An 18,715-nucleotide genomic window follows, 5' to 3' on the forward strand; every position below is an offset into this window, starting at 1 on the left:
TATCACAACATGCATGGACAAAACACAAACAAAATATATAGAAAATGGTGAAGTGCTTGAAAAAAAGTCTAACATGACTGACAGAGACTCAACTGGCAAAAATATAAATGCAATCCAATTTTAAAAAGTCCGAAATAAGCCAAAGGGATGTGTCTTGAGGTATCAAGTAAGTGAAGAGACCGCCACCATCACCCAAACACACTGCCTCTTACCCATAGGTTAATGTTAACAAGCATGGATATAAATTACTGACAGCTCCTCAGCAGCATGGGGGTGACTCTGTATCTCCTCCCCGTCTCAATACCCAGTTAAGAGAAGAAAAAAAAAAAGATTTCCCATAGTTTAGACATCCAAATGTTTGATAAAAAGTTTTGCACTCACATTTCAGCAGGTAAATATAGTCACTGTAGGAAACGGCCAGCGTTTCCAACCCACAAAATGGCCACCGCGTCCCAGCATTCAAGTCGCATCCAACACCTCCACAAGAAACGTCTAACCTCTGTGATTGCCAACAAGGGTTTTGCCGCCAAGTACCAAGTCATGCTTTGCAAAGGGGTCAAATACGTATTTCACTCACTAAAATGCAAATCAAGTTATAACTTTTTTTAATGCATTTTTCTGGATATTTTTGTTGTTATTCCATCTCACTGTTAAAAGTAAACCTACCATTAAAATTATAGACTAATCATTTCTTTGTCAGTGGGCAAACGTACAAAATCAGCAGGGAATCACATCCTTTTTTCCCTTACTGTAAAGCCTGATTAGTGACAGCCTTTAAGCTGGACATACGCTGATAATTTTTTTCGATCAGCACGGAATCCACCATCCACACAAACAATGGGGGGGTGGGGGTGAGGAAGTCTCCCCATTGAGCTTTTGTATTCTAGCGGGGACTCTTCTGATGTCAGAATGTACTGATCAGACAAAATTCCAACAAGCCTATTTGTGCCAGAGATTGATTAAAATTCAGCCGGCCCCTGCTGAACTGGCCAAGTTTCGATCCATCTATGGCCAGATTAACTATTACTGTCAGCTGTGAGAGCATACCAAAAGCACAGAACATACACAGAGCACAATGCAGGGACGTGGGGGAGAGGCATAGCAGCAGCTTGGCACACCAAAAAGTTCCCTATTGTTACAATAATTAGATCAGTTATAGTAAGAAAGATGGAAATAGTTTTAAAAAGCAGACCGAAAAACATGCGAGTACACATCTTTCACTACTACTGCAAGTGTTAAAAAAAAAAAAGTGGTCTTTTGACAGGGACTTAAAGCGGTAGTAAACCGCTGAGTGATGTTTTTTTTTGTTTTTTTAAACCTGAAAGCCAATGTCATAATGTGATAGAATGCATGGCATACTTGCACATTATGTGAAACTTTACCTGAAAACAAAGCCTTCCAGCAGCGTGAGTGCCCGGAGCCATGATGACATCATTCCTGTGCATAGGAGCCACCATTTACGGCACAGGACTCTGACGGAACAGCATGGGTGGCCGTTCCTTCAGAGTGCATGTTTAGAAGTTATTTTCAGTACCTATAGGTAAGCCTTATTATAGGCTAACCTATAGGTAAAATTCATGCATGGGACTTTACTCCCACTTTAACATCCAATCACTGAAGTAAGTAAACAACAGTTAATCCAACTATTTAAAAAAAAAAATGTTGTACTCACCGTAAAATCATTTTCGCTGAAGTTCATTGAAGGACACAGCTTCTTTAATCTTGACCGTAGGTTTATTACGCCACCTTCAGGAGAGGACTAGGCAGAACATGTAATACATGTGAAAAACAACATAACTTTACACTTCCGCCCATGGGGCGGCCCCTCTGGTAATAACCCCTCAGCCTGCTTCCTGCAGCTCAGTACGTCAACAAGCAGCATACCGTAAACCAATTGGAGGGGTGGGTGCTGTGTCCGTCAATGAACTTCAGAGAAAAGGATTTCACGGTAAGTACAAAAATACTATTTTCTCTTTCGTTCATTGGAGGACACAGCTCCAGTAATCTTGACCGTAGGGACGTCCCCAAGCAGTGTCATAACAAGGGGTGGGAACAGCAACATAGCTTCACCCACAACCAGCGGTGCTCCCTAACGGGAGTCACCATCTGAACTTGCGGTCAACAAATGCAGCAAAGTGCATTAATATTCAAAAAGGTAACTTTTTCTTAACACAAGAAAAAGTGTAAAATTACAACATTACACAGCCGCCTGCAAAACTTTGCGGCCAAAGCAGGCATCAGACCATGAGTTTACATCCACTTTGTAGAACTTTATAAAGGTGTGAATGGACATCCAAGTGGCTGCCTTACACACTTGAGCGACTGACGCTTGATGTCGGAAGCCCAAGAGGTCCCAATTGCCCTGGTGGAATGGGCTGTGACAGGAAAGGGGGGCACCTGTCCCTTCAAGGAGTAAGCCTGGACCACAATCTGTCTGATCCACCTAGAAATGGTGGCCGACGAGACCGCTATCCCTTTTTTCGGACCAGCTACAGAAACGAACAGAGAATCTGACTTCTGGAAGGGAGCCATGTCAGACAGATATACCCTTAGAACCCGGACCACGTCCAGGAAATGGAGGGCCACCTCCTTAGGATGTGTTGGTTTAGGACAGAGATGGTAACACAATATCTTAATTGAAGTGAAAAGCCGAAACCACCTTCGGTAGAAAAGAAGGTTGCGGACGCAACACCACCATATCCTTGTGGTTAACGAGATAGGGCGACTTGCAAGAAAAGGGCACCAGTTCCGAAACCCTCCTGGCCGATGTAATGGCCACTAGGAAGACCACTTTCTGAGGAGTCAACAAGGGAATTTCCCTGGTGTTCTCCCAACGGCAGTTTCTGAAGCGCCAATAGCACCAGGTTCAGATCCCACAGGGGCAAGGGTGGATGCACCGGAGGGACTACATGACGGGCCCCTTGTACAAAGGTGCTCACTAGAGAGTGAGATGCCAGGGGTCATTGGAAAAAGACAGCCAAGGCTGATATCTGTCCCTTAATGGTGCTTAAAGCCAGTTTCTGGTCTAATCCTGTTGTAGGAACAGCAGGATCCTGGAAACGGAATAGGTGCATGGACGCCACCCTGTCTCCTCACACATGGAGATATAAGCCTTCCATGTACGATGGTATATCTTCCGATAAGATTTCCGTGCCCTCAACATAGTTGAAATCAAAGAGTCAGACAGGCCTCGGTTCCTTTGCACCTGGCTCTCAACAGCCATGCCGTTAAAACCAGCGATGGTAAAGCAGGATGGAAAATTGGACCCTGAGACAGAAGGTCTTCTCGCATCGGTAGCCACCAGGGAGCATCTGCAACCAGGCATAATGGGTCGGCTTACCATTGACACAGAAGCCAATCTGGGGCAATCAGTATCACTGGAATCCCCTTGGCCTCCACTCTGCCGAGCAGACGGGGTAACAGTTTTAACGGAGGAAATGGAGCCACCAAAGCGTCTGATGTGTCCGCCCAAGTATCTCTTGTCCTGGATACGAACCTCCGCACCTTTTGATTGAGCCAAGAGGCCAGGAGATCCACATCTGGTGTGCCCCACCACAGGCAAAGAAGCCTGAACACCTCCGGCTGCAATGACCACTCTCCTGGGTCCAGCATCTGGCGACTTAGATAGTCCACCTGACAGTTTTCTACTCCCAGGATGTAAATGGCCGACAGGGCCGGTAAATGTCGCTCTGCCCACCGAAGGATGTGAGCAACCTCCCGTGTTGCACCTGAGCTTCTTGTTCCTCCTCGATGGTTGACATATGCCACTGCTGTGGTGTTTTCTGACTGGATCCTGATCGAATGCCCTCTTAGTCTCATCGACCATGTGGAGAGGCATAACCTGATCGCTCGGAGCTCGAGCACATTGATTGGCAACTTGGATTCCTCCCCCGACCAGAGGCCCTGGGTCGACTGTACTCCCAGTACTCCACCCCAGATAGTCAGGCTGGCGTCCATCGTGATCACTGTCCAATGTAGAGGTAGGAACCACTTCCCGGACCGAGGTTCCAGGGATCTCAGCCACCAGAGCAGGGAGTCCCTGACTGACTGGCTCACTCGAATCTGCCCATCCAGGGATAAGGGAGATTTGTCCCATTTTGTCAATATCATCTCCTGCAAGACTCTCTGGAACTGGGCGTACGGTACCGCCTCAAAAGAGGCCACCATGAGGCCCAGGACTCATATGCAGAAGCGCAGCGACGACCACCTGCGGATCATCAACAGCTTCACCGCGGCTCTGAGAGTCTGCAGTTTGTCTGAAGGGAGAAACACTCTCACTTCCACGGAGTCCAGCAGTAAGCCTAGGTACTCCAAGCTCTGGTATGAGCACCGACTTTTTTTAGGTTCAACAGCCACCCAAATACCTGCAGGGTTTGCATGGTGATCGCCACATCCTCCTTTAATTCTGAGGCGGAAGCTGCTCTCAGGAGGAGATTGTCTAGGTACCTCACGATTGCGATCCCGCGTTGTCGCAACAGCAGCAAAATTGGAGCCAATACCTTGGTAAAGACTTGGGGTGCTGAAGCAAAGCCAAAAGGGAGAGCCACAAACTGGTAGTGGGCTTCCCCTAATGCAAATCACAAAAACCTCTGATGCCTGAAGCATATGGGTATGTGCAGGTACGCATCCTGGATGACCAAGGACGCCAGGGAGTCCCCCTGATGGAGTGCAGCGACAACTGAGCGAACGGATTCCATTCTGAACCTCTGTACTTTTACAAAGCAATTGAGGGCTTTCAGGTCCAAGATTGGACATACCCCTTCCTTTTTGGGGACTACAAACCGATTGGAGTAGAACCACTGGAACCTTTCCGACTCCAGAACAGCCATGATCACCCCACGGCTTAGCAGGTCCCTTACCGCCCCCAATAGGGCCTCCCGGTGAGCTGGGAGTAATGGTATGCTGGAGGGGAAGAACCAGTTTGCTGGCCAAGAGAGGAACTCTATCTTGTAGCCAGAGGAAATCAGTTTGTAGACCCATTGGTCGCACAGCCGAGAGGCCCACCGGGCTGCAAACTCCCGAAGTCGACCCCCCCCCCCCCCCACACCCGAGTGACGGGCGAGGGCAAACCTTCATGCGGAAGCATTTTTGCTCGCTGGCTTGTTAGGCTTGCGAGTCCAGGGACGCTTCTGTCCCTCAGCAGTCGCCCTTGTCGGTCTGGGAGCGTTTAGCCGAAGTCCCAGGCGGACGAAAAAGTCTCTTTTGAGTGGAAAATGAGGGCCCTTGCATGAGGTGCTCTTCCCACCTGTGACATTCTTAATAATGTCATCCAACGAGGCTCCAAATAGCCGCTCACCAAGGAAGGGTAGATCCCTCAAGGCTCTTTTAGATGCCTGGTCCGCAGACCAGCATTTTAGCTAAATCAGGCGCCGCAGCACCACCGCTGACACGGAAGCCCTGGAGAGCAAAGGAAGCGTATCCAGGGCCGCTTCACAAACATACTTAAGGCCATGCACTAACTGGTCTGCTGGTTCCACGCAGACAGAAGCGGCCTGCTGCTTCTCCAATTTGTGGTTCAAAAGTTTTGCCCATTCAGTAAGTGTCTGCAATACTAGTGCTGTGGCCAGTACTGGTCGTATTGCTGACCCCACAACCATAAACAAGGAACGGGCCACTGCCTTGGCCTTCCTGTCGGTAGGGTCCTTAAATGCAGGAGTCCCCTTTACCGGAATCGTGGTTACTTTATTAACTTGGATACTGGGGGGTTCACGACCAGAGGAGCTGACCATTTTTTAAGAAAGCTCTCCTCAAAGGGGTAATGAACCACCATTCTTTTGGGGACTGAATGGCTTCTCCATTCCTTGTATATGAACTTATTGAAATAAGTCAGATACGGAAACATCTTGGGTGTACGGGCTGGCTTGCGGGACCCAAAGGGGACCACTACTTCAGAGGATCCTGCTGTATGCTTAATTTTCAGGCTATCACGCACAGCTGTGATAAGTTCTCCAACTAGTGCTTTGTCTTGCGCGGACCCGGACGGGGATTCATCCTCACTGTCCGATCGGTCTTGGTCAGCATCATCGGACACATCAGAGCAGGGGCCGCCAGTCACTGCGGGGCCCGAGTCTGAATCAGAGCTCTCCCCGGAAGATGGAGGGGGGCAGTGGCCGTTTTTTACCACTTTTGCGCCCGCACACCGCCCTCCACCCTGGCAACGAACGTTTCAAGGACCCCCAACAAAGCGTCCAAAGGCACTGCACTGTTTGCAGACGAGTCGGTTGCAATTGCAGGGCGTTATGGGGAAGAAACATCAGTTTCTGAAGCCATGCTAACCCTCCCTGTCTGCCACCGTTGCTGACTTAGGACAGGTGCACAATCCCACCCTCCTAGCTGCTGCAGACTGAGGGGCCCCCACTGCAGGACTCGCCACCCCAACCGAGTGCTGTGCCGTTCTATTACAGGTGCCTGTGTCCAGTGTCAGCTCCCAGGTGTCCAGAGCAAAAAAACTGCACAGTTCTGTTCTCAACAGGGACCAGTGCTGAGGATTAAATGAGCTACAAAAAAATGGCCACCCTGTATAAGGAACAATCACAGGGAAAATGGCCTCCGACCATGCTTTCCACAAATGCACAAAAATGTCCGACAACCAACCACAGACACCTAGGGACACAGACAACCAGCGCAGCCCCCAATCCAGGGTCCCCAGAGGACCCCTGGCTCAGGTACACACACTGCTCAGTAGCCCAGCCATGCAGCATCCTCCACGGGGGGAGGGGGAACCCCTACTCAACCACCCAGGGAATGCCCAGCTGCTCAATCCCGCCAGGGGAGAAAGAGCTGTACTTACCATCTGGACGAGCTGGGGACATCCCATCACAGACCCACTCCTGAGCAGTACGAGGTGGCTGCTGGCCACGGCACACTGTGACAAAGACATCGGTAGTCTGTGCCCTGGAGCGTTGTGCTCCCCGGCCGCCCCTGGAGCCTGAGGGGCATGTCGTGGCCAACCCAGCGTGTAGCTAGGGTCTGAACATGCTCGATGGCCAGGCTGGGGAGACTAGAAGGATCCAAATTATCCAGCCTGTCACCCAGCCGGCTGTTGATAGCAGATCACAGGATCTTAAAATATTACGCAAAAGGAAAAAATCCAGAGATTCCTAGGACGAATGTTTCCCAGGGAGCCTAGGTCCTTCTCCACTAGGCAGAAAAAAACGGAGCTGCAGGAAGCAGGGTGAGGGGTTACTACCAGAGGGACCGCCCCCTGGGCGGAAATGTAAAGTTCTGTTGTTTTTCACATGTATTACATGTTCTGCCTAGTCCTCTCCTGAAGGTGGCATAATAACCCTACGGTCAAGATTACTGGAGCTGTGTCCATTGGTGAACCAAAGAGAAATAGATTTTTTTTTCCACTGCCCCACCAACAATCTACCTCAGAAAGAAAGGATTAGAATTCTAAACAGAACATAAAAAAATAAAAAATATTTTTGTACTTACCATAAAATCCTTTCCTTTGAGACTGCACGGCTTGAGAATAAAAATCAAACTGGTTTCACTTAGGCTGCATTCACACCTGAGCATTGTGAGTTTTTTTCAGACATTTGTCTGGGTGTTTTTGTACAGCATTTTTAAAGCGCTTTTGAGCGTTTCTTTTATAAGCCAATAGAGAAAAATATCCGTTTCATCGCTTTTTGCTGTGCTTTACATTCACTTTTATTTCTTATTTGTTTTTGAACTTTTTTAATTTATTCTTTTTATTTAATTACTGAATTTGAGCAGAAAAACGCTCAAAAGTGTGACAAAACATGGTAAAACTTGCAAATCAAGTGTTTCCATGCATTACTAGGGAACAAAAAAAAAAAAATGCTTCAAAAACACACCAATCTGCCCTAATCAAGCTACAAAAAAAAGCTGCAGAACTTTTTTGGGCATCAGCTCAACTTGAAATTAACCATCTTCATAGAGAAATTAATTTTTTCTCCTCCAGCATTTTAGAGCTTTGAGCTTCCAGGTGTGAATGGGGCCTCCTGCAGTCCAACCCAGGGAGGCTTATCATTGAGCAGGTCATTGAGATATCTACAGTCAGTAAATATTGGGACATCAACACAATTCTAATCTTTGTGGCTCTATACACCACCAAAATGGATTTGAAATGAAACTAAACTTTCAGCTTTAATTTGAGGGTATTTACATACAAATCAGGTGAACGGTGTAGGAATTACAACAATTTGTATATGTGCCTCCCACTTTTTAAGGGACCCAAAGTAATGGGACAATTGGCTGCTCAGCTGTTCCATGGCCAGGTGTGTTATTCCTTCATCCCATTTACAAGGATCAGATAAAAGGTCCAAAGTTAATTTCAAGTGTGCAATTTGCATTTGGAATCTGTTGCTGTCAACTCTCCAAAGAGCTGTCACTATCAGTGAAGCAAGCCATGGTTAGGCTGAAAAAACAAAACAAACCCATCAGAGAGATAGCAAAAACATTAGGTGTGGCCAAATCAACTGTCTGGAACACCCTTAAAAAGAAAGAATGCACCGGTGAGCACAGCAACACCAAAAGACCAGGAAGACCACAGAAAACAACTGTGGTGGATGACCGAAGAATTATTTCCCTGGTGAAGAAAACAACCTTTACAACAGTTGGCCAGATCAAAAACACTCTCCAGGAGGTAGGTTTATGTGTGTCAAAGTCAACAATCAAGAGAAGACTTCACCAGAGTGAATACAGAGGGTCCTCCACAAGATGTAAACCATTGGTGAGCCTCAAAAGCAGGAAGGCCAGATTAGAGTTTGCCAAACAACATCTAAAAAAGCCTTCACAGTTCTGGAACAACATCCTATGGACAGATGAGACCAAGATCAACTTGTAACTTGAGTGATGGCAAGAAAAGAATATGGAGAAAGAAAGGAACTGCTCATGATCTAAAGCATACCACGTCATCAGTGAAGCATGGTGGTGGTAGTGTCATGGGGTGGGCACTTATGGCTGGCAATGGAACTGGTTCTCTTGTATTTATTGATGATGTGACTGCTGACAAAAGCAGCAGGATGAATTCTGAAGTGTTTCGGGCAATATTATCTGCTCATATTAAGCAAAGGGAAAGAAGTGGAATGTTAGGCAATGACCAAGTCAATCACCTGACGTGAATCTGATTGAGCATGCATTTCACTTGCTGAAGACAATATTGAAGCGAAAATGCCCCAAGAACAAGCAGGAACTGAAGACAGTTGCAGTAGAGGCCTGGCAGAGCATCAACAGGGATGAAACCCTGCGTTTGGTGATGTCTATGCGTTCCAGACTACAGGCTGTAATTGACTGTAAAGGATTTGCTGGATGATTGTTAATCTGTCCCATTACTTTTGGTCCCTTAAAAAGTGGGAGGCACATTTACAAACTTGTAATTCCTACACCGTTCACCTGATTTGGGTGTAAATACCCTCAAATTAAAGCTGGAAGCCTGCAGTTAAAGCACCTCTTGTTCGTTTCATTTCAAATCCATTGTGGTGGTGTATATAACAAAAAAAAAAAATTGAATTGTGTAGATGTCCCAATATTTATGGACCTGACTGTAGATGTATAAAGTGAAACAATAGCTACCAAAGTTTATGCACTCTCTGAAAGAATATAGCTCTTTCAAAGTTTTTTAGCTACGCATGTAAAAGTGATCAGCTTGATGTAAAGATTCTTAGTGCATGCCAATGTATTAATAACAATGCTATAGTTGATAAACATATATGTGCATGGGGCAGCCATATTTACTTTTAACATAATCATGCTCTACTTCTTGCTTTATAGTGCTGCAATGGTTCAATGTGAGTGATGCCCTCCTGATCAATACTCTCCCAATGTGGCTTACAGCTTATCTCTAAATTAAATAAGCAGAGGGTGCAGGGTCTTCAATGCATTAAAATCCAAATGTACCCTATGGAGGCTTATCTAGAAAGCTCCCTATGTATGTGCATGATAGTAATATTCTGCAAGTCAAGTGGGATGTCCCAGAACAGCCCATTCACACTTGTGCAACCTAAAAATCGTGCGATTTCCATTGCCACTTAACCCTGCAACTTTGGATGAGTGTGACTTTGTTACGACTTTGACCAATGTGATCATTTCGTTTGTGCTCTACAAAGTCCTTAGACATGTGCATAACGGAAACATTTGTTAGGTTTAGTTTATTTTCTAACAAATTCCAAATTTTCAGAACGATTTGAATTCGAATTGGTCAAAAATTGACCGACCGTTTTGATTTGTGTGTGAAGAATAGCTGGTTGTTAAGGAGTGGGCTGGGAAGCCGTCTGCCACATCCTTAACAGCTGGTTTCCTCACTGACAGCTGAATGTCAACAAATTAATGCCAGCAATGAAATAACAAACAAAAAAAACCAAAACACACTGCTACTCATTGACATGGGGGGATCTGGGGGCCCCCTTGTTAAAGAGGACTTCCAGATTCTGATAAGCCCCCAGACCCCCACAACCACCGGCCAGGGTTGTGGGAAAGAGGCCCTAGTCCCCATCAAGGACCTGGTATGGATGGGGGGGGGGGGGGGGGGGACGCCACACTTTTTTTTAAAATTCCTGCCATTCTTTACACAAGTCGCATGTACAGAGTTTTTTTTTTTAAATGCTTTAGCCAATTGCCCATAAGAGCTCTAACTAAATCCAAGCAATAGAGCGAAATCTATTGAGGGACTTGTGTTGGACACAAGGGAGTACAATACCTTGGTTAAAAGGTGAAAGTTTGGAACCAACTTACAGTGGAGAAAATAATTATTTGATCCCCTGCAAATTTTGAAAGTTTGTCCACTTACACATATGACAATTATAGACTCCATTTTTTTTGTATATTAAAATGATAGAGGCAGAATATCCGACAAAAATCCAGAAAAACATGATCCAAATGTTATAAATTGAGTTGAAGTTCCGTGAGTAAAATAAGTATTTAAACCCCTACCAACCAGCAATAATTCTGGTTCCTACAGACTGGCTAGAGTATGTGCTCATGTGGTACACATTAGTCCTGTCAATTTAAGAAGGTGCTTGTAATGACAATTTATGTGTATAAAAGACACCTGTCCACAGAATCTCCTTCTTCCATTCAAACCTCACCATCATGGGCAAGACCAAAGAGCTGTCAAAGGATGTCAAGATTGTAGGACCTGCACAAGGCTGGAATGGGCTAAAGACCATCACCAAGAAGCTTGGTGAGAAGACAACTGTTGGAGTGATTTTTCACAAATGGAAGAAATACAAAATAACCATCAGGCTGGGTTTACACTAGTGCGAATTGGATGCACATTTATCCACATCCAATTCGCATGACAGGAGAGTGTGCCCGGCTTCCATTGGAGCCAGTTCAAATATCACTGTGGCGGCTGCAAAGTGAATTACACAGGGGACATGTGCATCTTTGGCTCTGTTTCAGGTCTCAGTTCAGGCAAAAGTTTGGGATGGTTCATCCTTCAAATGGAGAACAGGAACGCACCGCACCCCTGCTGTGAGCCGCATGCAAATTTAGCGTGCCTCAATTGCCCTAGGTCTGGAGCTCTGTGCAAGATTTCACCTCATAAAAAAAGTGAGGGATTAGCCCAGAACTACACGGAAGGAGCTTGTGAATGATCTCAAGGCAGTTGGGACCACAGTCGCCAAACACCATTGGTAACAAAATATACCGCCATTGATTGAAATCCTGCAGCACCCACAAGGTCCCCCTCCTGAAGAAGGCACATGCACAGGCCGTCTAAAGTTTGCCAATGAACATCTAAATGATTCAGAGTAGAATTGGGAAAAAGTGCTCTTGTCAGATGAGACCAAAATTTAGCTCTTTGGCAAATAAGAAAAATGGTGACTATGAACCTAAGAACACCTTCCCTACAATCAAGCACGGAGGTGGAGACATTACGCTTTGGGGCGGTTCTCTGTTAAAGGTACATTTTTGGATGAGAACCTTCTTCCTTCAGTCAGAACACTGATGTCTGAGTCTTCCAGTATGACAATGACCCAAAACATACTGCCAGGCAGCAAAGGAGTGGCTCAAGAAGAAGCTCATTAGGGTCATGTGTCCAGACCTTAATCCTATAGAACATTTATTAAGGGAGCTGAAACTTCGAGTTTCCAAGCAACAGCCAAGAAACCATAAGGATTTAGAGAAGATCTGTAAGGAAGAGTGGACCAAAATCTCCCCTGAGATGTGTGCAAACCTGGTAACCAACTACAAGAAGTGTCTTCTTTACCTCAGCACTTGGTGGAGAAACCCTTGTTGGCAAGCAAAGTCATGTTTTGCTTGGGGATCAAATACTTATTTTACTCACTGAATTGCAACTCAATTTAATACATTTGTACCGCATTTTTTTCTGCATCTTTGGTTGACATTTTGTCTCTATCATTTACAATACACCTATGATAAAAATTATAGACCCTTAATTTCTTTGTAAGTGGGCAAACTTAAAAAAACCTGCAGGGGATCAAATACTTATTTTCCCCACTGTAGGTGGAAAGGAAAGGCATAGGCTCTAAAACCTCCTTATCCCTGTGGGGTTCAGGGAAAAGTTCCTTGAAAGACAAGAGTGGCCAGTTCAGATACTGGCCTGGATAGCGACAGCTAAAAGGAAGGCAACTCTGCGTGTCAAGGTAGAGACAGGAAAGTCTGATAGGGTCAAAGGTAGACCCTTGAAACACTGATAAAACTAGATTTAAGGGAGAAGGGATCAGGGGAGCCACGTAGACAACCCACTGGGCAAACGTCTTAATGAGAGAGTAAAATTCCAGCAGTCTGAAAGAGAATAGCTAAGACAGAGATATGACTCTTGATGGTACTAAGGGCCAGTTGTTGCTCCAGCCCCAATGCAGAAAAAAAGGTTGGGACATTTGGACTGACACCTCCCAAAGTACAGCCTGCGTGTCTGGCACACTTTGAGGAGAGTGCACCTTGCCAGCGATCAACAGATCGGTCTCCAGGAAAGCAGATTTGGTTGGTCTAGCAGAGCCTGCCACACATGCGAGTAACCTTACCTGTTCTGTATACCTTGCCCTCCTGAGCCACTGGAGCTATGAATACCCTCTATAAGAATATTCTAAAGCAGATGAGTTAGCAACTATAGGGAAGACATGACATACAGTAGATCAGTTAAAATCAAAATAAAACCCAATCCCCCTCCTGGATCCAAATTGCAATGGCAATAACACGGTTGCGCTCTTGATCAAATATCGCCCAAGTGTTGCCTCACTTAGGAGTGGAAACATCACACTTGATAGTGCTTGGATCCAAATACTGGTCTAGTCCCAGATGCAGAAATGAGAGCAGTCATCCCATTGAGAAAATCCTAGTTGAGACTTACACCAAGTGAAGTTTGCCTTTAACATCCACAGATAGACCTTGTGGGAGGTAGGGTAGCCTACCTAGCCTTTAGCATCATAGAAATTACAGATTCCTAGATGCCTATTTCTCAAAACCTGGGCTTTACCAGCCATGCAGTTAAATCCAGTGATCATGAAGAAGAATGCTAAATCAGTATTTGAGAAAAAATATCCTGACAGCTTGGTAGAACCCACAGAGCATCAGCTAGGAGTCTTGCCAGCTCGGTAGCACCCCCTTTCCTGTAAGACAGGGCATGGAACTACTTCAGGCATAGGGACCACTCCCTTGGGTCCAAGAGCTCGCCCTCTTTTATGGGTTAGATTGGATGGATGTTTTTTTTCAACCTATGTAGCTGTCAGCTGAGAAAGCTTTCCTGCCAATTGATTACTCCTGGGATTTACAAGGCAGACAAGGTCGAAAAATTAAGTTCTGCCAAGGATAGGAACTGATCTACCTCTCTTGCTACACTGAGGATTCTGGTTTCTCCCCACTGTCATGGTGTTGTCTCACAATCTGGATTGGATGACCTACCAGCAGGATGGTTCAACGATGCAGAAATAGCCTAGGTTCAAGGATGTTAAATGGGTGATGAGGCTCCACCGAAGACTAAAAGGGTGCCCAGGACTCCTCCCAACAGGCAGGCATCCATTGTGAGGAACTTACAGATGATGTTACTATGTAACTATAAGAAAGGATTTCTCTCATTTCAGATTCCTAAGCTGCCTGGGAAAACCTGGTCCTTGGTGCCAAATCAATGTTTTTTTCATGAGACTTCATTGACTTGTTCCCCAACAACAGAATGTTGTGCTGTGGATGTATTGAGTGAAATAGGACAAGTGGGACTGCCTCAGAGGAGGCTACCATGAGACCCAAGACATTTACTGAATCAGACAACTCCTTGACCCTGAATCAAGGATCTCTACTGTGGAAGAAACACTGAGGCAGTCCCGTAGTTCAGATGGATTTGGCACCAATTTCTTAAGGTGCAGGGTCCATCTGAATGATGAGAACCAAAACAGCCTCTTTTAATCTGGAAGTAATTGCAATGGACTGAAACTTCCCTGAGGGAGGCTTACAAGTCAAAGACTGGAGTCTCAGTAGCTGAAGGCTCAGAATCTGCCAAGTGGGTCATAATGCAACAGATCTAAAGAGGACTCCAATAACAGAATAATATCTAGGAGCACAGGGCAATAGGATTTAAGACTACAGATGATAGCATTATTAGTAGGAGTGATGCAAGCAGCCCCAGAGCCATTAGTAGAGTTTGAGCAGTGGGCAACCGCATATGCCCCCAGACATGTGTCAGAAAGACAACATACAGCTGAGGATAACAGGTAAACCTCAGGTACTCACAAAACCCAGATAGCTGGTTGCTTAAGAGGGTCAGATGGCTGAAATGAGCAAAATGACTGTAGGTGGGCAGAAGGAAGAGATCATAGTTCCAAGTGAAAGCAGCAGCAGGGAGGTTCTAACTTGAAAGCAAGAAAGTATGGCGCTCACGTGAGACTCCACCCAGCAGATGATGCCAGCACAATATTAACCTCTTGCGCAGCAAAACATGGAAATTTTATGCGAGTCCTCAGAAACAGGCCAGGCAAGGCAAAGCCAGCAATTCTAGGCCTGAAAAGTGCTCTGTGGCTACAATTACAAGAATGAAGTCTGGAAAGCGCCATATACAGAAGCCAGTGCGGACGGTCACTTTCAAGCTATCCCCACAATGTCCAGTCTGGTGGTGTCCAGAGGTGGCACATCAAAAGCCAGGCTGAGATGGGGAGATGAGATGTGGAAGGTTTGTACATGAGGGGGGGGCTTGGTTTCGCTAGATTGGCGCCGCACACAGTTTGGTTGCTTTCCGATGGATGAATGGCGCTACAGACAGTTACATCACTTCATCCGGGGTCTAAGCCGGGAGTAAGCCGGTTTATATCTGAGAGTGGGAAAGAGACCTACAGCACACTTTTACGGAGACCCAATTGAGACACCTATATTATCTAACCCACAAAAGCTCAGTGGATACTAAGATGCAGGAAAATAGCTTTAAACTGCTAACTCGATGGTATAGGGTCCCAGTCACACTGGCCAAAATGTACCCTACGGCCTCTGCCGCCTGCTGGCGGGGTTGTGGTCTTCGGGGCACATTCCTCCATGTTTGGTGGGAATGCCCGGAGATCCGACCCTTCTGGAGGGATGTCAGGGCCCAGATAAAGGTCATTTTAGATATTGATATGCGGGATTCCCCTATGGAATTCTTGCTTCATGTGCCATCCACCTCGCTTAGCTTTTACCGCAAAACGATCCTACCACACCGTCTGAACGCCGCTCGGCACCTAATTCCCATTCACTGGAAGTCTACTCAAGTTCCGGGACTTCCTGACTGGGTTAGATTGGTTAACACTATTATGGAGGCAGAGAGGTGGATGGCAACATGCAAAGATAAATATGACAAGTTTTACAGTATATGGGCCACCTGGATACACTACACCTCTGCCACTATACGGCCGACGGGTGCCACCCCATCTGGGCTTATACCCTAAAGTACCATTTTCGAGGGTGAGACCTGCAGGCTGGAAATCCCCAAACTCCTTACAGCTTATACTAATCCATATATATAGTTTTGCTGATTTCTTATTGGTTACATGCACCCAAATGTGTTTTCCCTCTTCCTCCCTTTACCCTTTCCCCCTCTCTATAAGCTCTTCCTTTCCCATTTTAATCAGGGCTGTAGGAGGTATGTCATCTATTGATCTGTCCCTGCATTAGAGTGACACACCCAAGACCTGATACTATAGATCAAATGCATACATGCTCCCCTCCTTATGGTTGGGCATAATTTGATGATGTCATAAGATGCTGACTTTCGAAAGTATCCTAGGTTTCACTACATTCATGCTATGGTGATTAACCCTAACCCTGATATGCCCCTCCTTGTTTCTGTAAGCTCTGACTTTTGATATTTATGTTTTTTTTCGTTACTGTTTGTTATCTTGGAAAATAAAATAAAGATTATATATAAAAAAAAAAAGCCAGACTGAGGATGGCTGCACTGGACAGCTGCAATGGAAGTGACAAGCCCCAGCAGCAATGTAGACAAAGTCTTCATTGAAAAAGAAAAATGGTCAAAATAAGAATAGTGAAAAAAAAAAAAGGCGTTACGTTAGTCTTCCACATTGCACAGCTAAAGAGAAGGCATCCATTCTGGTAGTAGAAGAGGTTATCTTGGGCTAATCAACAGTTGTTTAGTTTGCCAATGTCCGATCATTTGACAGACAGAAATATAGCCCAAAAGTGAAAGAATTTCCATCTCCGTCAATGGACAAGAAATTATATTTTTGTTTTTGAGTATACATACAGTTAAACGATTTTGATCTTGAGTGCTGCTCCTTTAACCACTTGAGACCCGCGCTATAGCCGAATGACAGCTACAGCGTGGATCTCCTTTGCCGGGACTACGTCTATTGACGTAGTTCCGTGCACGAGCGGCGCGCTCTGTGATAGGCGAGTCTATGAGACTCGCCTGATCACTGATCCGAGCAAGGGGTCGATCCCGACCCCTTATCACGTGATCAGCTGTCAGCCAATGACAGCTGATCATGTGATATAACGGAGCCGGTAATCGGCTATTATTCCTCCTCGCGCTGACAGCGCGAGGAGAAAAAAAAAGAGCTGATCACCGGCGGCCGTGATCGGGACAGTCCCGATCATGGCCAGCCCTGCCAGTGCCCACCTGCCCCCTCATCACTAAGCATAATAAAAAAATAAGTGTCCCCCGTCAGTGCCACCCAGCAGTGCCCACAATCTGCCTCAACAAAGGTGCTGCACCGCAGTGCCACATATCCGTGCCCATCAGTGTCATCTACCAGTGCCCAGCAGTGCTGCCCATCAGTGCCCAGCAGTGCCACCTATCAGAGCCACCTATCAGTGCCCATCAGTCCCATCTATCAGTGGTACCTATCAGTGCCCATCCGTGCCATCTTATCTGTGCCCATCCGTGCCATCTTATCTGTGCCCATCGGTGCCGCCTTATCTGTGCCTATTAGTGCCGCCTTAACTATGCCTATCAGTGCCCACCAATGCAGCCTATCAGTGCCCACCAATGCAGCCTATCAGTGCCCACCAGTGCAGCCTATCAGTGCCCACCAGTGCAGCCTATCAGTGCCGCCTCATCAGCGCACTTCAATGAAGGAGAAAAATGACCTGTTTGCAAAATTTTATAACAAACTATTAAACATGATTTTTTTTGCTTGTTTAGCAAAAAATAAAACTCACAGCTGTAATTAAATACCACCAAAAGAAAGCTCTATTTGTGGGAAAAATATGATAAAAAGTTCATTTGGGTACAGTGTTGTATGCCCGCGCAATTGTCATTCAAAGTGCATCAGCGCTGAAAGCTGAAAATTGGTCTGGGACTGAGGGGGGTTTAAGTGCCCAGTAAGCAAGTGGTTAAAATGCAGACATGACCATAGAATGTCTTCCATAATATCCACAACTGATATAGTAATCTTCCATTATATAGATCTCTATCTCTGTCCACAGTAACCTTGTACTCACCTACTGCAGTATGTCTGTATCAAGAATTTTGAAAGGTCCTGTAGAATTGGCTGACTGTGTAGAGACACAAACTGTTCCCGACAAACCTATGGAGTAATGCCACAGTTAGGTTTCTGCTGAGTGGAAGATTACAAGCCTTAAAGTGTTACAAGACCCAGGACCCTGCATTCACTACATCTGGTTCCCACAGTACACAACATGGAAATGCAATACTTTTATTAAATACAGTGGGGCAAAAAAGTATTTAGTCAGCCACCAACTGTGCAAGTTCTCCCACTTAAAAATATGAGAGAGGCCTATAATTGTCATCATAGGTATACCTCAACTATGAGAGACAAAATGTGGAAACAAATCCAGAAAAATCACAATTTCTGATTTTTGAAATACTTATTTTCCACCATAATTTGCAAATAAATTATTTGCTCACCTACAAACAAGCGAGATTTCTGGCTCTCACAGACCTGTATCTTCTTCTTTAAGAGGCTCCTCTGTCCTCCACTCATTACCTGTATTAATGGCACCTGTTTTAACTTGTTATCAGTATAAAAGAAACCTGTCCACAACCTCAAACAGTCACACTCCAAACTCCACTATAGTGAAGACCAAAGAGCTGTCGAAGGACACCAGAAACAAAATTGTAGACCTGCACCAGGCTGGGAAGACTGAATCTGCAATAGGCAAGCAGCTTGGTGTGAAGAATTCAACTGTGGGACCAATAATTAGAAAATGGAAGACATACAAGACCACTGATAATCTCCCTCGATCTGGGGCTCCATGCAAGATCTCACTCCATGGGGTCAAAATGATCACAAGAACGGTGAGCAAAAATCTCAGAACCACACGGGGGGACCTAGTGAATGACCTGCAG

The 18,715-nt window shown here is 45.7% G+C and overlaps 1 protein-coding gene across 5 annotated transcripts in view; it reads right to left on the reverse strand.

Annotated features, from left to right (window-relative positions):
- Positions 1-18,715, reverse strand: part of POLRMT (RNA polymerase mitochondrial) — a 304,233-nt gene that overhangs the window by 4,868 nt on the left and 280,650 nt on the right. For 3 of the 5 annotated variants that reach the window (XM_077475625.1, XM_077475624.1, XM_077475626.1), the window contains one exon: positions 17,848-17,933. The exons of 1 other annotated variant lie outside the window; for it this stretch is intronic. In XM_077475625.1, the coding sequence (XP_077331751.1) occupies positions 17,848-17,933 (86 nt within the window). Of the gene's footprint in view, positions 1-1,672; positions 1,760-17,847; positions 17,934-18,715 lie in introns of all 5 variants that reach the window. One more of the 5 variants, XR_013272200.1, reaches the window with a different exon arrangement.

This window comes from Lithobates pipiens, unplaced genomic scaffold (assembly GCF_037356315.1).
Source record: "Lithobates pipiens isolate NorthernLeopardFrog02 unplaced genomic scaffold, aLitPip1_a1.2 Scaffold_13, whole genome shotgun sequence".
Taxonomy (NCBI): Eukaryota; Metazoa; Chordata; class Amphibia; order Anura; family Ranidae; genus Lithobates; species Lithobates pipiens.